The sequence below is a fragment of the Corapipo altera genome, unplaced genomic scaffold, assembly GCF_003945725.1.
Source record: "Corapipo altera isolate COAL_440 unplaced genomic scaffold, ASM394572v1 150, whole genome shotgun sequence".
Taxonomy (NCBI): Eukaryota; Metazoa; Chordata; class Aves; order Passeriformes; family Pipridae; genus Corapipo; species Corapipo altera.
In genome coordinates this window covers 2296220-2317869 of record NW_020884941.1, presented here as the reverse complement: position 1 = coordinate 2317869, position 21650 = coordinate 2296220, and the positions used below count along the sequence as shown (strand labels likewise).

Here is a 21650-nt window from a genome sequence, read left to right as displayed (position 1 = left end):
TTTGTGCCATTAGCACACAACTGAGTCACAAGATGAGAGTCTGAGAAACAGTCCATGGTTCTGAGCACCCTTGAGAAGAAAAGAACACAGGCAGAAGACGATGAAGGGACTGGTCTTGAGTCACACAGATGCAGAATTCCTTCCCGCAGTGCACTGCCAGGTAGGAATACATCAAATATATTTCCTGTCAAAATCCTGCAAGAGAGACCACTAAGAACTTACCTTTACTATTCAAGTGCTCTTTCTGGAGCAAAGAGTAAAGGATTAAATAGAGTCCACAGAACTCGTCCCTTTTCAACTACTTACATACCAACATTTTTGCTCCATTTTTTTGAAGTCCAAAATAATGTTCAATAGCAAAACATTATGAACAAACACTCATCCTCTTTAAATGAGCTACAGCGTTATGCTCAACACTGCATTCCTCCAGAGACGAAGTGGCACACTCCACAACATCTTGCTGCATCTTTTCTGATGCATCAGTATCCTTTATCACAGCCGCCTGATCACACACGGCTCCCTGTAACAAACAAAAAAGCATTCCAAGCTGCAGGAGCACCTGCCAGAGTCACCTGTACCGCCATTCTCAGCGAGCTCCCGGGACCCGGCAACGCTTTGCCGGGTGTGTCGGGCACGGGCACGGCTGAAATGCCGGGTCCCGTTCAGCACCCGCTCTCCAGCCGGACCCACACAAGCCCCGCCGCCCTCCAGCCCTTCCTCAGCCCAGCGCAGCCGCTCCATCGCCCGGCCCCGACGGCCTTTCCCCGCCGAAGGAGGCGACCCAAGCCCGGCCCCGCCGCCAAGGAATGGTCCCGCCGGGAGAGCCGGGGACGAGGGAAAAGCGGAGCCGGGAGAGGGCCCAAAGCGCCCCTCACGCCCCGGCCCCGCCCCCTCCGCGCCACCCGACAACCATTGGTCACCGTCACCAGCACCTCGGACGCTCATTGGCCAGAAGCGGCCGGTGGGAGGGGCGTTGCCCGAGTACGACGTGCCGCCCTCCCGTTGCCATGGCGACGGGGACGCCGCAGGCCGAGCGGCCGCGGCAACCGGAGACACCCCCAGGGACACCGGGGACACCGGCTGCGGCCTGAGCGCCGCCTAAAACAGCTGTAATACTGAGGACGCTGCAGTGAACAGGAACGGGACTCGGGTAAAACGCTCCTCGGGCCCCTCGGCTGAGCGATTTGCTGTACAAGCACGGCCCAGCTGGGCACCCTCCCTTACCTCCAGCCCGACTAAAAGCTTTGATCCCACCCGGGGAGGAGTCTTTGAGTAGCGTCTCCATAAGAGACCTGCTGTCAGCTAGGACTGCTGTTACTGGAAACACACAGAGGACACTGAGCTTACCTTCCAGGCTCCACACATCTTCCCCTACAGTCCTTGCCTGCAGCAAGCCACCATGAGTGGGCCATAGGACAAACAGACTGCCTTCAACCCAGGCCAAGGGCTGCTGTAGCTCCCACTTGTCCCTGACAGAGTCCAGTCCCAACCACAGCGACCCTCCGTGCAGCTTTGTGTTATTGCCTTACTCACGCATTTAGCTCAGTATTCAGATATTCTGGATTTGGGAAGAGATTTCTTTGAGAGGTAACATCAGCCCACAGGAAAAGTCCAAAGTATCTTGTGACCACAGAATTTAGCTTTTATAGTGTTACAGCACCCACCCTGCTTGACTTCTGCTGTGGATAGTGTTCAACAAAAAGGATAATTACAACCAAACATTCATTCTCTTTACAAGTGCTGTGATTTCTGTTTCAATATTCTATTTCTCTGCGGCCCAAACGACACATTGCCCAGCACGTTGCTGCTCCTTGGACATGTCTGTATCCTTTACCACAGCTGCCTGATTGCCCATGGATGGCTGTATCGAGCAGCAGAGGAGTCAAGTTACAGGAGCAGCTCCCAGAATCACAGCCCGGGGAGCAGCGGCTGAAATGCCGGGTCACGTTGAGCCGGGACTGACACAAAACCCGCCCGAGCCCTTCCAAGCCCCGCCGCCCCCGCCCGGTTCTTACCGCCCTGGGGCTCCGGCAGCTGCTGCCGGGGGCGCGGGGTCGGCTCTGCTCCGTGCCCGGGATCACAGCCCGTGCCCGGTAATAGCGACGAGTCGCTCGCAGCAGTGGCCAGACGAGGATGGAGCCGGTCCTGCGGGCAGCACGGGACTCGTAGTCCTCGGGAGCTGCGGGACCCGGGACACCGCTGCCCCACACACCGAGCCCAGATCCCGCTCCTCACCCGGCCCCAGTCACCCACCGCCACGACGACAGCACAAATGGGCCAGAAACAGTGACCTGGCTGGAGATCTTGTCTTTTATTATCCAAAGCGCTTCTCCAAAGACAGCAGGAAAAGAAACAGTTCAGGCTTTGGGGCAGCACATCCAGCAAAACAAGAGAGGAAAAATTATTTTAAAAAAGTAAAATAAGAATAAGAGAGGCTTGGAACATAAAGAACTAAACACTGTCAGTACTTGCACAGCACTAGCAGTAATGGGGAAATACAGTAGATGGCTATAGAACTCTCAAAAGAAAAACTGCTCCAACAGCTCTACTAGCAAAGGAGGAGCCTTCTAAAAAAAATAAATACAAGACTTTTTGGTACTTTTCCTTTTTATATCCACAATGTAACATCATCTGCTATAACAATCCCTGCCATTGCCCTTGAAGATCAAGGCCTGTGTCCTCAGGAAGGCTGCAGTAACTAGTCAGAGAGTCCTGTAACTGGATGCAAGTTTCAGTAACAGTCCGTGGTTCTAACCAGACTTGAAAAGAAGAATAGCGACTTGGCCGAGGTAGAAGTAGATGAAGTGCTTGGTCTCATGAGTCACATAGCTGCCAAAGTTCCTTCCCACGATGCAGTGCCACGTGGGATTGTATTTCTTGTCAAACTCCTGCAAAAAAGATCGCTAGAAATTAAGGACTCTTCTGATAGGTATTCACTTTCTGAGCACGGCAAAGAAGAATAGCTGCTCTTAAGTACTGGGATTATCTTATTTACATCTTATTACACCTGCTGCTTAGTCGGACACACAAAAACCCCACAGTTCTTCTTATCTGAGCAGTAGTAAGTTTAAAACATTACTTTTGTTCAGAGAAATTAGTCTTTCTCTCCCCATAATTCATACCATGATCTGAATCTACAGCCCTGAAGTAAAAGCTTCAATGCTAATTTTGTACCCACAGAGACAAAGCCATAATTTAGACTTCATTGTGCTAAAGGGAAAATTCTCTGCCACATGCTCTGTAACACCAGTATGATCAACAAGTCTAAGAAGTTGTGCTTTACACACATTTCAAACAAATACTGTATGAATTCCCAGTAATTGCTACCAAAAAATACCTGAAAAGTATTAAACTCTCTCTTTTCTACTCTCATAGATAGTTCCTGCACCTGGAGGAAAATAATGCCTTTTGTATTGTGGTCATAGCAAATGAGTATTTGTCTAGTGGAAGTAATCATGCTGCTTAGCTGAGTTGCTTTTTATGTTAAGCTCCTCCACCCCAAGTATCCTGTATTTTCAAGGTATCTCCACCCCTCATGCACTGGAGCAGAGCCTCAGGCTTTAAATCCAGTAAGGTACAGCACTAGAACAGCTCGAGCTGGGTGCCTTCATAGAGGGACCCCAAACAAAGAAGTCCCCGGGCAATTATTACACCCTCCCAATCTCAGCTGCCCACCTTCCACAAAACAGTTTGGACCAATAATAATATTAGGGTCTGGGTTCTTTTCACTGTCTCTGGGCAGCCTGTTTCCTATCTCCTACGTTGTGTTTTCTGCTGACAGTTATAACTTCCTTATCTTCCAGCCTGACCCAGCTCTTGAGGCCTTCTTCCAGCGTTGGGTAAAAGTTCAACATATCTGTGTGAAAATTCACAGCTTGCAGACTAAGATTTGAGCAAATTTAGCTTCTAATGCCAAGCAGCTTACTCCAGAGAGTTTCAGTCCAATAGATCTTAACATTTCAACAATTCTTCCACTCAGATCAGTTTAACTTCTACTGACGCACTTTGATTTCTCCATTCCCCCGAGCTGACGAAGCAGGATATATAATCTGAACTAGATCTTTCTCCTGTATTGTTAATCCTACATAAAGGACAACACAGATGTTGCAAACAACAGATAATCCACACCATCGGGATTTTTTTTGTGGTTTTCTTTTTTCCTTATATCACTAAAATATGAGAGGTGAGATTACAGCAGATTTGCAGAAAACTACTTTCCCCTGCAATTTTTGACCTAGCTGGCAAGAACTGTAAACAGATCCTTAAGATTAAGTTCAATACAACTGAAACCAAGGAAAACTGGCTTCCTCTCAGGAAAACCTTAAGAGAGCTCAATAGAGTCCCTGTGTTTTGTACCAGCTCATCAGTCACAGGGACAGTCAGCTGCCACTCTGCTCACGTGGACAATGGCACAGTGGCAGAAAAGGTCTAAGTGGAAAATACTACAAGAGAAAAGCAGGACCTGGAAAGGTCCACGTACAGGGGTGGGGGGAAGGAACATATGGACACCAACCTACAGAAAAAGTTCAACTTGATTATCTAGAACTTGTTTCTCTAGAGCAACTTGCCCAGCAACATTCTCCCTGATTGATTTTTCATGTGCATAGAGATTTCATGAGCATATTACACGCAAACATTTACCTTCTTTATGTGAGCAGCGATGTCCTTCTCGATGTTGTACTTCTCCAAGGCCTGAGTAGCACATTCCACAGCATCTTGCTGCATCTCCTCTGACATGTCCGCATTTTTGATCACTGCCTTCCGATCACTCATGATTGCCTGCTTTGGGAGAAGAAGGAGGGAATTCAAAGTTGCAGGAGCACCTGCCAGAGTCACCTGTACCGTCACTCCCAGCGAGCTCCCGGGGCCGGGCAGCGCTTTGCCGGGTGTGTCGGGCACGGGCACAGCCCCGGGCACAGCCCGAGCAGCGGCGGCTCAAATGCCGGGTCCCGTTCAGCACCCGCTCTCCAGCCGGACCCGCACAAGCCCCGCCGCCCTCCTGGCCATCCCCAGTGCAGCCGCTCCATCGCCCGGCCCCGACGGCCCTTCCCCGCCGACGGAGGCGACTCAAGCCCGGCCCCGCTGCCAAGGAAGGGTCCCGCCGGCAGTGCCGGGGATGCGGGAAAAGCGGGGTCTGGGGAAGGGCCTGAGCACGGGGGAGCCGCTGGGGTGCTCAGCCCCAAGACTTCCCAGACTCGGTGGCCGAGCCGGACCCGGTCCCTCCCGGGAGCGGCCCTTCCCCAGCGCTCGAGACCCTCACGCCGCTCCGCTCACCGTCGGGTGTGCGCCGCGGGGCTGTAGCGGGGCGGGGCGGGAGCGGGCCCGGCGCGGTGAGCAGCGACACTCGCACTCGGCTGCGCCGCCGCCGCTGTTTAACCGACCCGCGCGCGCCGCCCGCGCCTCAGAGCGCCCCCAGCCCCGCCCCCTCCGATCGGGCCGCCAGCCATTGGTCACCTCCGCCAGCACCCCGAGCGCTCATTGGCCGCAGTACGGCAGTTTCGCAGGGTTTTGCCGCAGCAATTTCTTTCAGCCCGGCATGCCTTGCGGCCGCGCCTGGTTCCCATGGCGACGGGCGGTCGCGGCGCTGCGCGGAGGGCCTGGCTTTGGGTTAGGCCCGGCCTTGGGGCCGCCCCGGAGCCCCACCGGGAAAGCACAGCCCAGGGCAGGCCAGGGCTGGTGGCTCTCAGGCCATGCGCAGCCCTTCCCCATCGCCTTGTTTCTTTCTTCGCGGCCGAGCTGCCTGAAGGAAGGAGGGGAAGGAATAACCCCAAGCACCTGTACAGGTTGGGGGCCGACCGGCTGCAGAGATGGACCTGGGGGTCCTGGTGGACAGCAGGCTGGCCCTGAGCCAGCAGTGTGCCCTGGGGGCCAAGACCAACGGAATCCTGGGATGCATTGGGAAGAGCGGAATCCTGGGATGCATTGGGAAGAGCGTTGCCAGCAGGTCAGGGAGGGGATCCTACCCCTCTGCTCAGCCCTGGTGAGGCACATCTGGAGTGCTGTGTCCAATTCTGGGCTCCTTGGGACAAGAGAGACACGGGGCTCCTGGAGCAGGTCCAGTGGATGGCAACAAGGATGACTGAGGGACTGGAGGGACTCTTATGAGGAAGGGCTGAGGGAGCTGTGCCTGTTTAACCTTGAGACAACAGAGAGGGGACCTCATTAATGTGTGTAAATATCTAACGGAGGGTGCCAAGAGGATGGATCAGGCTCTGTTCAGTGGTGCCCAGATAAAGGACAAGAGGAAACGGGCAGGAACTGATGCCCAGGAAGTTCAACCTGAACATGAAGAACTTTTTTACTGTGCAGTGACTGAGCACTGGAACAGGTTGCCCAGAGAGGGTGTAAAGTCTCCCTCAGTGGAGATATTCCAGGACCATCGGGCACAATCCATGTGCCCTGTGCTCTGGGATCACCCTGCTTGAGCGGGGACATTGGACCAGATGACCCACTGCAGTGCCTTCCAGCCTGACCCATTCTGTGGTTCTGTGAACGTGGCTGGACAGCAGCAGCTGTGGCTGCAGCATGAGAGGGGCTGTCCCAGCCATGGCTCTGGTAGTCAAAGATCACCTCTCCATATAGGTGAGATAAACACCCAGCAAAACCAACCCCAAAAAACAGACATGATGCTTTGGAGGGCATCCTGCCACAAAGAGTGTAAAGTTAAAAAATATGATATGACAAAGATATAAAATCATGGTGGAGTCTGATGACAAAGCTAAAAGTCGCAACGTGGCAGGGAGGTCCTGGCAAGGGAGCCCAGCTCATGCCCAGGGAATGCAGTCTCTGGGCTGGTTTTATCCCCGTGATGTCATCTCTCCTGAGAATGGGTTAGGTAACTTCTTTGTATCTACAAAGCTGGCAGAATTCCTGTATGATTCAAATAAAGTGATAAGAAAGGCAGGTCTTGGAAAAAGAAAAAAAAAAAAAAGGCAGAAAAGGTCCCTAATGTGTCCTAATGCTTCTGACAGGAATAGAGGCACCTTTCACTCCTCCCTGCCGCTCGTCAGAACCCACAAACCCTCCCTCCTGCTCCCTATGCGGCTTTACTTTAACCTAGGAAACTGAAAAATAAAAAATCTGAAGAAAAAATAAAGAGAGAAAAGTTAAAGGAAACTATTTGCAAAATTATTCAAGTAAGCCGTGAGGGCTGTGGTGGGTTTGGGGTTCACAGAACGTTGTTGGAATGGACCTTAAAGATCATCTAGTCCCACCTCCCCCTGCCACGGGCAGGGACATCTCCCACCAGACCAGGTTGCTCAAGGCCTGGCTTTGAACACTGCCAGGGACTGGGCAGCCACAACTTCTCTGGGCAACCTGTTCCGGTGTTTCCCCACCCTCACAGTAAAGAATGACTAACATCTAACCTAAATTCCCCCCCTTTCAGTTTGTACCCATTCCCCGTTGTCCTCCCACTGCCAGTCCCTGACCACGAGTCCCTCTCCGGCTTCCCTGGAGGCCCCTTCCCCTACTGGAAGGTGCTCTGAGTGCTCCAGCAACCTTCCCTTCTCCAGCCGCAACTTTGCTCAGTTTTCATTTGCTTTCTTTTTCCCTCATCACATTTGCCCTCCCAGCGAACCAGCCGGCGGCACGGAGCGAGGGAGTTCAGTGACGGCGCCCGGCACAACTCGCGTGCCCCGGTACATCCCCGGTAGGAAGAGCGGGGCGCGGCGCTTCCCGGACCCCGGAATGCCGGGATGCCGCGGGGCCGGTCCCGCCCTGGGGCCGGCGGAAGATGGCGGCGGTGCGGCTGTGCCGCTGCCGGGCGCTGCTCTGCCGTGTCCCCGGAGCCCCGAGGGCGCTCCGCGGTCTGGCCGCGGGGCCGGAGATGCACTTCGGCTTCCAGAGCGTCACGGAGGAGGAGAGGAGGGAGAAGAGTGAGGGCGGCGGCAGCGGGCGGGCTGGGCCCGGAGCCGAGCGGTGATGGGTCTCCGGGGTGCCGGGGTGTGTGTGGGGCTGTGCCGCTACCGGGAGCCTCCGTGAAGGGTATCCCTGTGAATACCCCTATGAATAATATCTCGGCTCGGGAAGGCTGCGTCTCCAAAGAGACTTTTGTCAGGCAACGAGCAAAGCAGGATTCGATTTTTTAATTTATTTTTTTAATTTTTTTTTTGTGATGAGTTTTCAGGTTTTTTCACCTCCACGTGGTGACAGACCTCAACGAGGCAATAAAAGACACGGTTTACTTCGACATGAGCATTTTGAAGTAAATTGTGTCTCATCTCATTCTCATGTCCTTTCTTTTTTGCAGTTTACAGGGTATTTGAAAGCGTGGCCGAGAAATACGATGTAATGAACGATTCCATGACACAGTTTACTTCGACATGAGCGTTTTTAAGTAAATTGCGTCTCATCTCGTTCTCATGTCCTTTCCTTGCAGTTTACCAGGTTTTTGAAAGCGTGGCCAAGAAATACGATGTGATGAACGATTCCATGACTCTAGGAATTCATCGGGTGTGGAAGGATATCCTGGTACATAAAATGAACCCTTCCCCAGGAACACTTCTTCTTGATGTTGCTGGAGGAACAGGTAAATCATTTTGGTGAGTTCCACATGACAGTGCCACGCTGGTTTTCAGCTGTTTGAGTGCTCAGAATTAAGTTGCCCAGCTTTTTTTTTTTCCTTCTGTCAGTTCCTGTCTTTAAAACCAGTGAGGCATCTACTTGACTTTCCCAGAGAAGGGTTAAGAGTTAACTTCTTTGTGTTTTGTAATATCTTGCTCCAGAGGTCTGAAAGTGTTGTAGTACTGCCATGATATGTTGTGGGAAACTATTTATATTTGTAGAAAGTCACTAACTCTTTGCTTTCAATATATTCCCTTTATATATATATACACTCTCTGTGTATATACAGTGTGTGGGGGGGTTGTTTTTATTAATATATATGACTCAAAATAAATATTAACTCGGTTTGATGTTCAAAGCCTTATTTTTTGATTTCCTGGAGTCAGAAAACATTCCCAAATGTGAATCTTTTTTTTAAACCAACTGCAGGTGACATTGCCTTTCGATTCATTAATTATGTTCGCGCTGTACGAGAACGGCAGCTCCAGAGGAAGCTCAAGCACCATCAGAATTTGTCATGGCAGGAAATTTTTGAGAATTACCAGGAAGACAAATCTGACTCTCTAGGGGATTCCCAGGCGGTGGTCTGTGACATTAACAGAGAAATGTTAAAAGTTGGGAAGCAGAAAGCACAGCACCTTGGCTACTCTAAAGGTAAGTCATGCACTGTACTGTGTCAGCAGCGTCCCTGATAGCAAGAATTTGATGCACCAGGTAATCACCAGTTCAGGATTACACTTCAGGTGTACAGTGATTATCTTGAATAATACTTGAACTTTCAGAACAAATGTGGAAGTGTCCCTGAGGTCTGATACCCAGCTGTCCTTCAAAATTAAACAATCAAAACCTGCTGTTAACATCTGTGCTGACAAGCCTGGGTATTACTGAGCTGCAGAAGAGCTCAGCCCTAGAATGACTAAAGATCTTATAACATGTATTTTAGGAATCAAGATAGCAAATAAAAAATGCAAGAACTAAAGGATATTGTGAACCTATGAAACTTCCCAGAGTTAGAGCATATGCAAATAATGTTCAAAGAAATTGAATCGTGTTAAATATATAGGTATATACAGAACAATGTTTTGGCTGATCTGCAAAATTAACTACTCAGTCTTGAAACACAGTGAGTGGTATAGTACAGGGCCTTGAAAGGTTCCTGAGTATAGGCCAAGGTGTCTTTCCTCCAACAAAAATGCAAAGTGGAAACATTTGTTTTAAATATCACCTTTAAAAGAATCAGTTTTTTCTAGGATAGGTAAGTTCTAGTCTTTCTGGAGCAGTCTTGAGTTCAGTTCTGTGACTTGTCTTTCACTACAGGCTTGTCCTGGGTACTTGGGAATGCTGAAGAGTTGCCCTTTGATGATGATATGTTTGATGTTTACACAATTGCCTTTGGAATCCGAAATGTGACTCGTATTGATTTGGTAAGTTGCTGTAGTGTATCCTGACTTGAGGTCCTTATCATTCATTTGAGGGGTTTTTATTCAGCTGAGGAAGAAAAGGAGGAACTCCTTTGTATAAAGGAAGATCATAGTCTACTCCTGAAACATTTAAAAGAAGTGGCATGTGGTGTGCAGCTTGTTTGAATGGAGAATGCAATTAAATGCCCCACCTTTACCATAAAAAGATAGATTTGTACCAGTTGCATCCAATCCTTCTAGCTTGACAAGCCACACGATCTCTTCCTAAGGCAAAGGGCCTGGATGCTGCAGTTATTCCCCACCTTCTCCTGACCTATGGCATGGCTGGATCTACACATGCACAGTGCAGTCAATCTGCATGTCTCAGATCTTCTGAAACACCTGATCTACATCCCACCACCGTGGGTCCAACAATTCCTGTTCTCTTCTGTTTCCCTACCTGAGCCAGCAGAGCTTCCAGAGCAGGGTGGGAAGCAGCTGGCTGCTGCCCCCACTGCTGTTAGCTGACCTGTTCTGCCCACTGCTGCTCAGTGTCTTTACACTGGCTGGTGGTAGAGCTTCCTGTGAAGAACAAGTATGATCTTAATTAGGATAAGTAGTGCCCTTTGTTCTAAACAATGTCTGTCCTTTGAGGAGGACAAGCTGTCGTGGGGGTAAAGATAGGTTAGATCACCTGTCTAGGTGGACTAGTCGTGTGTGTTTTGGAGCAGTGTGTTACAACCTTGGCAAAGCTCCTTCTGTGGCAGGTGTAACCACCTTGGACCATATGCCTTGGAAGTTAATGTGGATGGATTTTCCTGGTACTTTGTCTGCACCTTTCCAAAGCACAGGCTCTTTGCCTGCGTGGATACAGGAGTCTGATGGCAGAGTTCCCTGGAGACCTGATACAAAACACCCAAGCTGCCAATTCTTTTGCAGAGCTCCTGTCATGTGTGTGTACTGTTTGTGTCCCCTTCCTTAGAAACAGGACAGTTGAAGCCAAGCAACCTGCAGAGCTGCTGGATTACAACTCTGCTGTGCTCTTGCATGAAAGAACATACAGTTGTAAAGAAAATCTTTTCTTGATTCTTCTTAGGTATTTTGCTTTGGATATAGGATGGAATTTTCAAAGTACCCAAAGATTTTCTTCTTCCTTCTCTTTCCTTCCTGTTCTTACACATTGCTCATCCGAAACCCAGTATCGTTCCTTCTTTGATCTTTTGGGTGTGCCTCAGTAAAATCTTTTCTTTCAATTTAAAAAAAAAAATCTGTTGTGCCCTTTTTTCTTTTTCGGTTTCTTGTAGGTGAGTCACCTTCTCCCTTTTGGGTTTGGTCTGTAATTACAAGAGCTCTGCCAACAAACATTCATCAGTGGGAGTAGGGAAAAAGAAAAATTGGCAACCCAACATCAAGTTTTGACACAAAGCCTTGTATAAATCTATTTATGTAACATTGAGAGTGTTTGTGCTTTGTGTTTGTTGTATGTTTGGGTTTGGGTTTTTTTTTACTTGTCTTGGGATGCTGCTCCACATGAAATATTACAGATTGCCAGTCAGGGTACTCTTTACTTCCCTCAGTTCATCTGAGTTGCATGATAATATCACATGCCATGATAATAGGCAGGTGCTGTTCTACAGAAACAAACTTACCACATCTGCTTTGTCTCAGGCTCTTGAAGAGGCCTATCGTGTGCTGAAACCAGGAGGAAGATTTCTCTGCCTTGAATTTAGTCATGTCAGCAACCCTCTTCTTTCCAGGTAAGAACATGGTGGCACTTTGTGCCACGTCACAAGGCTCTCTTATTTGTGCTCAGCCACAATTAGAGATGGAGACACTTTGAGGCCTCTTCTTTGTGCACTTTTAAAATCAGACACAGACTGCATAGCATAGTGGTACAGAGACCAGCTTGTGTTGGAGAGGGTTGGTTTTTAAATTTCTTTGTATTCATTTGCATTTGTTGTCTGTGTGTGCAGGCTCTATGATCTCTACAGTTTCCAGGTTATCCCTGTTCTGGGTGAGGTCATTGCTGGTGACTGGAAATCTTACCAGTATCTGGTGGAGAGCATCCGGCGGTTCCCCCCTCAGGTGAGACAGGATTTCCCTGAACTCCTAACACATAAAACATGATCCCAGCACAGCCTTGCAGCCACTGGCTCACAGGCCTTCGAGTTGTTAAAATTATGGCACTTCTTTTTCAGGAGGAGCTGAAGGCAATGATAGAAGACGCAGGTTTTTTCAAAGTGGATTACGAGAATTTAAACTTTGGCATTGTCGCCATTCACTCAGGTTTCAAACTGTGAGTCTACTATGTAGCAAAACACAGGAGGTGTAATTTTCATGAAGAATGTGAAAGCTGTGGAATTTTAACAGTATGAGAATTGGAGTGTTAAAAACTTGTGCAGCAGATACTTGCTCAGCAGCCAGACCCAGAACACCAGCTACCTTTTTTCCTTCAAGAAACATGTGGAAGGAGCGATTCCTGTGGCCTTTCTTACACTTGCATTTCCCTTCAAGTGCAGTGTAAAGGACATGGCCAAAACTGAGCAGTGCTAACAAGTGCAGCAACATCAGTTGCCAGTGGGATTTGGACACAGAAATAGGCTGACTAGTCTTCCAATAAGATGCCTTTTTTACTAAGCTTCAAGGAGGATATACCCATGAGAACTTGGATTTATGAAGTAACTATGGATTTTTATGAAGCTGTTATTATCTCTGTCATGTGGAGTTTAAGGATGTTTTCCCATGACTCCTTTACTTCTTTCAAAGGCAAATGAAAGGCTTGTGAAATAAAAGGGCTCTGCATCAACTCTTTTCCACTTAAATCAATCCTCTGTAAGAAGGTTGCCTAAGAAATTATGGATTTGGGGCTAGGTGAGAATAGGGGTGGGGATGTTCATCCTTCATTCACACTGCAATAAAGAGAGTAATGCAAGAGGGCAGAGGGTAAAGAAAACTCTTAAAGGATAAACTAGTTCCAACAGTTTTATTAGCAAAGAAGCAATCTTTTGAAAGAAAATAAATACAAGGAAGACATTTTTGCTTTTTTATATAGCCACAATGAAAATACCAGCTGCTACAGCAAAATCCCTGACCATTAACAATACAACAAAAGACCTGGAGATCAAGGCCTGTTTCCCCAGGAAGGCTGAAGGTGGGAGATCCTGTGCAGATCCTGTACCCAGGTGCAAGTTTCAGTAACAGTCCGTGGTTCTAACCAGACTTGAAAAGAAGAATAGCGACTTGGCCGAGGTAGAAGTAGATGAAGTGCTTGGTCTCATGAGTCACATAGCTGCCAAAGTTCCTTCCCACGATGCAGTGCCACGTGGGATTGTATTTCTTGTCAAATTCCTACAGAAGAGAGAACTAGAAAGTCAGCATTTTTGTGGTAATTATACTGTCTAACAGGTTTTCTGGGTGGTTTTTTTTTTTTTTGCAATGATATGTCACTTGTTAACAAGTATCACTTTTGGAAAGAGGCAATTAAGGAGCAGCATATGCTCCTAAGCACAAGGATCATCTGTCACTTTATAACTCATCTGCTGCTTAGTCATACCAAAAAAAAAAAAAGTGCTTCCAAGCAGAGCAGGAATAAGCTTAAAACATATGTTTGGTGAAGTAACTTTTACCCCAAAGTCACACCATGATCTCAAACCATAACTTCTGAGAGCCTCACTGCTTGTTCTGAACCTCAGATTAAACCAGTATTTTGATTTCATTTGCTGTTTACAATAAGGATGCTGAAAGGACACTTGCTGGGAAATTCTCTGCCACATCCTTGATATCTGGTCATGAGACCATATTCTTCCAACAGTCTGCCATCAGAAGCCTGCTATAACTTACAAATAAACTCCTGTGTACAGGTGTACTGTGAGTAATCCCATGCAGTCAGTGGTTATATAGTGCAGTACCTAACAGCCATCAGCTGAAGAGGTTTTTCTGAGAACATGGAAGAAATTCCTGTTCTGCTCAAACAAACCCTTCAACTACTTGCAGCTCAGTCAGGCTCCCAGTAGGAGTCAAAAGAGAAAATGTGACAAACTGTAAGCTATGAACCATCTGTTTGGCACTCGTATGAACAGCTTGTCTTACATGTAGGGGGAAAGGGCAAAAACCAAAACCACTTATTACGCGATTGGCAAACCACCCCTCCTCAAACAGGCTCCATATAGAGCCCGTGTTTTGTACCAGCTCATCAGTCACAGGGACAGTCAGCTGCCAATCTGCCCACCTGCACAATGGGACAGTGGCAGAAAAGGCATAAGGCACTACCACAGTAAAGCAGAAGGACGTAAAAAGGTCCACATAAAGGGTGGAGAAAGGAACATAAAGAAAGTCCAACTTGATTATCTAGTGTGTCTAGAGCTTGTTTCTCTAGAGCTACTTGCCCAGCAGCATTCTCCCTGATTGATTTTTCATGAGTGCATTACAAGCCAACATTTACCTTCTTTATGTGAGCAGCGATGTCCTTCTCGATGTTGTATTTCTCCAAGGCCTGAGTAGCACATTCCACCGAGTCCTGCTGCATCTCCTCTGACATGTCCGCATTTTTGATCACTGCCTTCCGATCGCTCATGATTGCCTGCTTTGGGAGAAAAGGAGGAGAATTCAAAGTTGCACCTTTGCCAGAGTCACCTGAGTCACCAGAATTCAAAGGAGCACCTGCCAGAGTCACCTGTACCGTCACTCCCAGCGAGCTCCCGGGGCCGGGCAGCGCTTTGCCGGGTGTGTCGGGCACGGGCACAGCCCCGGGCACAGCCCGAGCAGCGGCGGCTCAAATGCCGGGTCCCGTTCAGCACCCGCTCTCCAGCCGGACCCACACAAGCCCTCCCCAGCCCAGTGCAGCCGCTCCATCGCCCGGCCGCGACGGCCTTTCCCCGCCGACTCAAGCCCGGCCCCACTGCCAAGGGCTCGGAGCCCCGCACGGCTGCAAGGGAAGGGTCCCGCCGGCAGAGCCGGGGGTCCGCGGAAAGCGGAGGCGGCGAATGGGAAAGCGCCTGTGCACACGGGAGCCGCCGGTGTACCGGGGTGGCCGAGCGTCCCCGGGGACCTCGCAGCCCGTCGCTCACCGTTGGGCGCTGCGGGGCCGGCGCGGTGCGGAGCGAGCGGCGCTGCGCTCTGGGCCGTGCGCGCCTCCAAGCGCCCCGGCCCCGCCCCCTCCGCGCCCATTGGCCAGCCGTTGGTCACCGCCGCCGGCCCCCGAGCGCCCATTGGTCACCGCCGCCGGCCCCCGAGCGCCCATTGGCCGCGGCGCGGCGCCCGGCAGGGCTTTACCCCGGCGTTGTCTTGCGGCCCGGGATGCCCCGCGCCGCGTCCGTTGCCATGGCGACCGCAGGGGTGAGGGGGGAGCAGGAGCACCCCCGCACTGCCCGCACCCGCTGGGGTGGGCCTGTGGGTTTGGTCCTGCATCCCGAGCTACCCGTCTGCTGCGCCAGGGCACGTTGAAGTTGGACGTTTCTCCACAGAAAGGGTGATTAAACGCTGGAACGGGCGCTGCACAGGGAGGTGGTGGAGTCGCCGTCCCTGGAGGTGTTCAAGGAAAGACTGGACGCGGCACTGAGCGCCCTGGTCTAGTTGACACGGTGGTGTTGGGTCACAGGTTGGCCTCGATGATCTCAGAGGTCTTTTCCAACCTCATTTTTTCTGTGATTCTGTCTGGCGTCATCTGGTGATTCTCTGCAAAAAACTTGTTGCTTGAAGTACCCTCGGCCTCCAAGAAATTGTAATGTGTCCACCAGCTTCTGTAAAGCACCTTTCCATAGCTGATATGTGCACCCCAAAAGCCATTTTATTACTTGCCCCAGCCTGGATCACAGAGACACTGAGTTTAACCCAGTAATCTCTGCAACAGACTTTGTTTCTCTTTTGAAACAAGCTCTTGTTGGGAATAGGTCTTTCAGTAATATGGGATATTACTGAAATAGTACTGGGATATTATCTGGGATAGCTTTTTCAGTAATATGCCCTTTACTGAGAGCAAAGCCCACCCCTGTCAAAGGAAGGAGTTCCATAGCTTGTAAATGGCACTTGATCATCTGTCCAGTTCTGACCATGTGTCTGTTTTCAGCTGTTTTCAATTCAGACTAAATGACTTCTGAGAGAAATCTCTTACCTATGTTTACTGTGTATGATCAAGTCAGCTCCAAACTTTGTTCATTAAGTGAACTGAACCTATCAGACTTCTCAAGTCTCTTTTATGGCATCTTTTGCAGACCTCACCGTTTCTTGCCACTCTTGCCATATTTTGGTTGTTTGTGTTTGGTTTGGGTTTTGTTTTGCTTGGTTGGTTATGGGGTTTTTTTTCATTTGTTTGTTTAAATGAAGCAAGATGTTTTGGGAGATCCTGGGTGCTCTGTTTGGTTAGTTTCACTCTCCCTGGGGCACTTTCTGCTTATGCTCTTGTCAGCAGATAAAACATCGCTGTTGAGTCTTCCAGAGCTGGTGATCTGTTAATAACAGGAACCACGTCCATAGCAAACAGCACAGGATGACTTAGAAGAGGTTTTCAAATACTGGTGGGTAGGACTCCCATTTCTTTGTACCCTCAAGAGCAGTCATCCACCTCACCTGAAATGCAAATATTTTTTCATATTAATACAGTATATTTGCCTGCTCAGTGTCATTCACAGCAAAAGCAGCATAACTGCAAGCAACCCTTTGCTTTTGCAAGCTCTGAGACAACCTCAGAAAAAATATACCGCCCCCAAAAATATTGAAACTGGATAATGTAATGCTATTGTCACTCTAGAGTATCTCAGGAATAACTTCTGGCTCCCAGGTTTTAGCATTCCAAATAGGAGAGATGCAATTCACAGCTTTGCTTGTGTGCTAGCAACATGAAGAAGCTCTGGATGGTCTTGGGGCCACAGCAAGTAATTAATTTATGGAACAGTCTTTAGTATCTGCAGCACTAGCAGTGGTTGTTTGAGTACTGGACAATTTTGTGCTGACAGAACTGAACCATTTGACAGTCTTCCCAGTGCTTACACTAAACTTTAGAAACACCCATGAATCTCTGAGGAGGCGCTTGTGTTTGGTAGCTGCAGGCAAATTTCTGTGCATTTATTAAGAAATGGTTGGCTGAGGAAACAGATGTGATGACGACTGCAGGAAATGTCAGTGTGGGTGAGATACACGTCGTTAATGGGGAACATTAAAGCCCAAGATACAGGGCTTTAAAGAGAGACATTAGAGCCCTACTTGTTAATCAAGAATATAAAAGTATAGTTTCCCCCAGGGCAGAGCTGCAGGGGAAGGCAGAACAAATGCACACAGGAGATGATAGCTGGGGTAGAGGAGGTGCTGAAAGAAACTGGATAAGGCATATCATGAGATTCCTCTGGCAGATGGAGGTTAGATTGTAAGCACTTTGCAGGAGAGGTATTTTTTTGCTCTTTTATTGCACACCATGCTGCTGTATTAATAGGGATTTTTTCCAGGGCTTCCAGTTACTACCCAAACATAGAATAATCATTATTAGCAATAAAACAACTACCATCTTCTTTCTGTAAAACTGAAGAAGTCTCCACATTGACATTTTCTTTGTAAACCTGGAATTCACATGCGAGGGCTTCTAATCCAATTTTACATCTACAGGTTTACAGGGGTGGAAAAATCTTGGCAGGTCTGAGTCGAGTTCTCTCCGTGGTCTCCAGAGGAAACATATGCTCCAGTTGCAGGTTGGGGCCCTGCAGTGAAAGCAGGTGAACCAGCACACGATGGGTGCCTTGTGTCACCCTCAGGGTGCAACCAGGGCCCAGTGGGGCTCAGCAGCATCCTGGGGGGCTCAGCACCCACCACGTCAGACCTGCCAAGGGCAGGCTCAGGCACTGACATGTTCTGCCCCACAGGCAGCTCATCCAGCCCCTGCCAGCATTTCTGTTTTGGTGGTTGCAGGTGTCTGAGTCAGGGCTGTAATTCCCTCATTAGTGGTGAAGTTGCAGCAAACCCCTCCATTAAGGAAATGTGTGTTTTCCACTTTAAATGCAGTTTGGGCTGTGGGGAACAAGCAGCAGGCAGTCTGTTCTCTCACCAGAGTGTGTGGGAGCAGCACTGAACTGGCAGTTTTAAGCTTAGCATTGGGAATGTGGGATCATGTTATCCAAATTGTTGGTTTGCTTTTAAATAGTTACCCGATGCTATTTTGGGTTGGAAGCCCCTGCAGCCATGCAGCTCACTCTCAAATTCCTCTCCCTTTTTCTATGTAAATAATATTGTCCCCATTCTCTCTGATGGTCAAAAAGATGAGGCCAAAATGGACAGAACAAGGAGGAATTTCTCAAACTGGGAATTATCTGCTAACATGATTGAGTATGTCTTTCCTTGTCCTGATTTATATATGCATCCTAAATTACTTTTAGGCTGAGCTTGTATATTTGTAAAAATTCAGCATTTGCAGGGTCTGAATCTTGAAAAGCCCAAGACTAAAACACTAATACAGCATTACAGCTTTGCAGAGGATTTGATTAGTGGGGTTAAATACAGGTTTTACTTCAATACCCTTGAAAGAATTCAGGTATCATAGTAATTACATGTTTTATGCATATGCAAATATGTGTGTGTGTATATTATGGAAGCTTAAACAAATAATGAAGTAACTGGACAAGTAAGAGTGGGACAAGTGTTTGCTCTCGTTTCCTGACAGAGAAATCTGGGGGAAAAAAATCAGTTCCAGAAAAAGAACAGTTCAAAGCTTACCAGACATGCAACCTTTGAGGGCAGCAAGTGAAAGTGAATCCTACCCCGAAGCTGTGATTTCTTACACCAGCAAAGCCAGCTCAGCCAAGGTTTTCCATTAAATACATGGCAAATAACAAAGAGCAAAGCAGTTTGACCACATGGTATTAAGAACAAGCCACCAATGGCTCAACCTAGTACCAGTATTATTCAAAGGCTTTAGTATTTTCTTCCGTGTTTTTCAAATTATGATGCTTGTATTATGCTTGGTGGACTTTTGAGATGTCAAGAAACAAGGCACATGTATCATTAATCCCTAATGTATATTGCCTGCTGTTTGCAGGGATGTGGAAGATAAAGTTCACAGCAGAAACAGTTCTAAGTCCCTGCTCAGGGCATCCCCTGTCACAACTGGCAGGAGCTGAAGGGACACATAGCAGCAATCTGGTTATGAGATGGAATGGGAGTAATGGTTTTTCTCTGCAAAAAGATACAGAACATACACTGTGTAAGCTGGATGACATCAATTTATGATGTCACAAGGTGAGTTTCTGCCCCCAGGGGAAACGTGTGCCAGCGCAGCCATGGAGGAGCCACTTTTCTTCCCCTGTTGGGCTCTCAAGAGCCACAAGAGCAGACTCAGAATGGGTGATTTTTCAGCCCTTCTGAAGACAATTCCATACGATCCCTTTTAATGCATGGAGTTACAACTGGAATAAATAATTATGGATTATTAAATCCATATGTATGTGGACAGGGCACCACCCAGGAAAAAAACATATGTTTTTCAGCCTTTTACTGTGCCCCTTATTGGCCTGAAAGTGACTGGTGTGGACTATCTGGTTCTAGTTTGCTGCAGTATTTTTCTTTCAGCAGGTCTCTGGTTTCTCTCAGTGAGCCTTGGCTTATCTTGCTTCTGAGTGTTGGAGATTCCACGAGGAAGCCTCAGAATCCTCTGCCAGGATGAGACAGTGACAATGTTATGTTACACAGCACCTCCTCCTGTGATGGTCTCCTGGCCTCTCCAGTCAGTCAGGGGAGCTCATCTTGTTCTTGGAGCTGTGCTACTTCTTTGCGAGCACCTTTTATTTTAGAACACATATTTTTGTGTTTTTCTCAAATTATGTACAATTTCAGTTATTTAACTTATGAGGACAGAAATACAAAGTGGGAAACAGAAGGTAACCCAGACAGACGTGGAGAACAGAGATAAAATGGAAATAATTCAGTACAAGCAAAATATTTGATTCATCTTCTCAAAGTCCTTTTCTTCAATAATGAAACCCTGAGTTCCGTCCACATGCCACAGAGATACTCAGCAATGTTACAGACTCCTCCTCCACACCAGACTTTGTTACTTCTGACAGGTCAGAGCCAGAGTTGAGCTACAGGCAAGAAATACAAAAACAGAGCCTTCCAACCTCTCGTTTCCCCAACAAAGTTGTTGAGAAAAAATGGCGGTTTTAGTCATTACCTGTGAATGTTCTCTTTAAAGCCTTTAAGCCATTTGGTATCTTCAAGAATAACATGAAATTAATTTTGCTAAACAAAAGCACTAAGGCCATCTGCCTTCCAGCTTCACAGACATCGAGTATTTCAGTAGCATTACTAAACTTTTACACCTCTCTTCTATAAGTTGTCTTGCAAGTGCTCTTCTTTTGACCAAAATACAGGTCAGGGTATCTCAGCTGTGACTGCACAAATCTTCATTTTCCCAGATAAAACAGTGAAAGGGTGTTTGGGCTCTGGGCTGTCACTAAGAGCCCTGCAGAAAAGTGTCTCGTTCCTCCAGCTTTGGTAAAGGGATGTTACCTGAGGGAAAACAAAAAGGAAGTTTTATGAGACCAGCAGTAGGTTACCTTCTGGGTTGTACAACTTGGCACTAATGTGCTTCTCTGGTTTATTCTAAGTATGTTCAGGCAGCTTAAATTCCCTGAGCAAGTCAGGAAAGTAAATCCTGACTGACTTCCTGGAGAGAATTGCTCAACACGTTCAGTAATTTCAGCCAGATCAGCTTCTGTACTGCTTTAGGACCAACAGATTGCAGTTTTACACAGATGGCTACATTTATTTTATTACTTCCCTATTATTAGCAAGGATTCCTGAAAGTAAGTGCAGCTATGGCAGGTTATATTCCTCAGGTTAATTCAAGAAAGATTAAGAGGTTTTTACAAACAAGTCAATACCTGGTGGGGCTACAAAATACTCCTCTACTTTCTCTCTGGCATTTTGCAGCAGCTCTTTGGTGCAGTTGCCTTCTGTCACTTCATCTTCTCTGAGGTACAGACACCTGAAGAACACAGATTACTAGTTGTGTTTAGGCTATTTTATGAAGTAGGAAGGGTAGCTCATTGCTAAACCTGGTTTTGGTCCTAAGTAAGCACTGAGACAAGTACTGGAACATTCTGAAGCACCCAAGAATGCCACTGACAGATGTCTGAGGAGCAGCGTGTGCAGACCAATCATGACAAGACAGACCAGTGAACTGAACTTCACCTTTGCTGTGGTCACACTTAAGGATCACGTGGGCAGAGGCATCTTTCTCCCACACACAACCATGTTAAGACATTTCTGTAACCAAAGGCACCATTTCTGTAAGCAAAGGGTGATTCCCAGGGATAAAAGGTCACGAAAGCGAACAGTTTGACAGATTAACAGATAAAAGGAGGCTGCTGTGGTCCATCACCTGTCCTCCAGGACTGAATCCATGGGTTCCACGCCGTCAGTGTTCACTTCATGAAGCTGGTCAGCAAACTCGATCGCCTTCTGCAGCCGCTCCACGCCCTCCGAGTCACGGAAATCCACCAGGGCCAGGTGCTCCAGGTGGTCCAGCACTTCCACCGACACTTTTTGCTGTCAAATCCGGACCAAAAAAAAAAAAAAGGCAGAACCGAGCAAGTTTAATACTGCTTTTTTTTTTTTTAAAACTAAAAACTTGCTCCGCAGCAAAACCCGACTGTACAAAGAAGCGCAGGGGCACCCGGCCCTGGTGGATTTCCGTGACTCGGGGGG

General features: G+C 47.9%; 4 protein-coding genes across 11 annotated transcripts in view; 1 reads left to right on the top strand and 3 right to left on the bottom strand.

Annotated features, from left to right (window-relative positions):
• Positions 1–2292: 2292 nt before the first annotated feature.
• On the bottom strand, positions 2293–5367 carry LOC113955786 (dynein light chain 1, cytoplasmic-like). 4 transcript variants are annotated; one of them, XM_027661635.1, is made up of 3 exons: positions 5275–5367; positions 4642–4779; positions 2293–2888 (listed from the first exon to the last, which is right to left on the bottom strand). In XM_027661635.1, exons 2-3 carry the CDS (start codon positions 4771–4773, stop codon positions 2751–2753), a joined length of 270 nt encoding a protein of 89 aa, XP_027517436.1. In that variant the 5' UTR covers positions 4774–4779; positions 5275–5367; the 3' UTR covers positions 2293–2750. The 4 variants fall into 4 exon arrangements, with proteins under 4 accessions (XP_027517436.1, XP_027517438.1, XP_027517440.1 ...); XM_027661637.1 differs by having other exon boundaries at positions 4642–4782; positions 5275–5345; XM_027661639.1 differs by lacking the exon at positions 5275–5367 and adding an exon at positions 5261–5274 and having other exon boundaries at positions 4642–4782.
• Positions 5368–5930: 563 nt separating this feature from the next.
• Positions 5931–12774, top strand: COQ5 (coenzyme Q5, methyltransferase). Of its 3 annotated transcripts, none has more exons than XM_027661633.1 (7): positions 5931–6555; positions 8381–8530; positions 8995–9219; positions 9883–9989; positions 11634–11722; positions 11939–12050; positions 12164–12774. In XM_027661633.1, exons 1-7 carry the CDS (start codon positions 6444–6446, stop codon positions 12263–12265), a joined length of 897 nt encoding a protein of 298 aa, XP_027517434.1. In that variant the 5' UTR covers positions 5931–6443; the 3' UTR covers positions 12266–12774. The 3 variants fall into 3 exon arrangements, with proteins under 3 accessions (XP_027517434.1, XP_027517432.1, XP_027517433.1); XM_027661631.1 differs by lacking the exon at positions 5931–6555 and adding an exon at positions 7666–7944; XM_027661632.1 differs by lacking the exon at positions 5931–6555 and adding an exon at positions 7721–7877.
• A 155-nt stretch (positions 12775–12929) lies between these two features.
• Positions 12930–15128, bottom strand: DYNLL1 (dynein light chain LC8-type 1). 2 transcript variants are annotated; one of them, XM_027661640.1, is made up of 3 exons: positions 15032–15128; positions 14407–14544; positions 12930–13313 (listed from the first exon to the last, which is right to left on the bottom strand). In XM_027661640.1, exons 2-3 carry the CDS (start codon positions 14536–14538, stop codon positions 13176–13178), a joined length of 270 nt encoding a protein of 89 aa, XP_027517441.1. In that variant the 5' UTR covers positions 14539–14544; positions 15032–15128; the 3' UTR covers positions 12930–13175. The 2 variants fall into 2 exon arrangements, with proteins under 2 accessions (XP_027517441.1, XP_027517442.1); XM_027661641.1 differs by having other exon boundaries at positions 14407–14547; positions 15032–15112.
• Positions 15129–19764: 4636 nt separating this feature from the next.
• The window catches only part of GATC (glutamyl-tRNA amidotransferase subunit C), a 2521-nt gene continuing 635 nt past the window's right edge, over positions 19765–21650 (bottom strand). The window contains exons 2-5 of one of the 2 annotated variants that reach the window (XR_003530654.1): positions 21325–21491; positions 20825–20928; positions 20113–20450; positions 19765–20023 (exon numbers count right to left, since the gene is read on the bottom strand). Coding sequence is in view for 1 of the 2 variants with exons in the window: in XM_027661622.1 (XP_027517423.1) it covers positions 20395–20450; positions 20825–20928; positions 21325–21491 (327 nt within the window). In the remaining variant the exon portion in view is untranslated. Of the gene's footprint in view, positions 20451–20824; positions 20929–21324; positions 21492–21650 lie in introns of both variants that reach the window. The other variant, XM_027661622.1, reaches the window with a different exon arrangement.

Excerpts from the sequence above, each read along its gene's own strand:
- LOC113955786 (XM_027661635.1), bottom strand. The coding sequence starts at position 4,773 with ATGAGTGATCGGAAGGCAGTGATCAAAAATGCGGACATGTCAGAGGAG. Across the intron at positions 2,889-4,641 it reads TCGCTGCTCACATAAAGAAG|GAGTTTGACAAGAAATACAA; the intron begins GTAAATGTTTGC and ends TCTTTTTTGCAG.
- COQ5 (XM_027661631.1), top strand. The coding sequence starts at position 7,698 with ATGCCGCGGGGCCGGTCCCGCCCTGGGGCCGGCGGAAGATGGCGGCGG. Across the intron at positions 7,945-8,380 it reads TGGGTCTCCGGGGTGCCGGG|TTTACCAGGTTTTTGAAAGC; the intron begins GTGTGTGTGGGG and ends CTTTCCTTGCAG. Across the intron at positions 11,723-11,938 it reads AGCAACCCTCTTCTTTCCAG|GCTCTATGATCTCTACAGTT; the intron begins GTAAGAACATGG and ends CTGTGTGTGCAG.
- DYNLL1 (XM_027661640.1), bottom strand. The coding sequence starts at position 14,538 with ATGAGCGATCGGAAGGCAGTGATCAAAAATGCGGACATGTCAGAGGAG. Across the intron at positions 13,314-14,406 it reads TCGCTGCTCACATAAAGAAG|GAATTTGACAAGAAATACAA; the intron begins GTAAATGTTGGC and ends TCTCTTCTGTAG.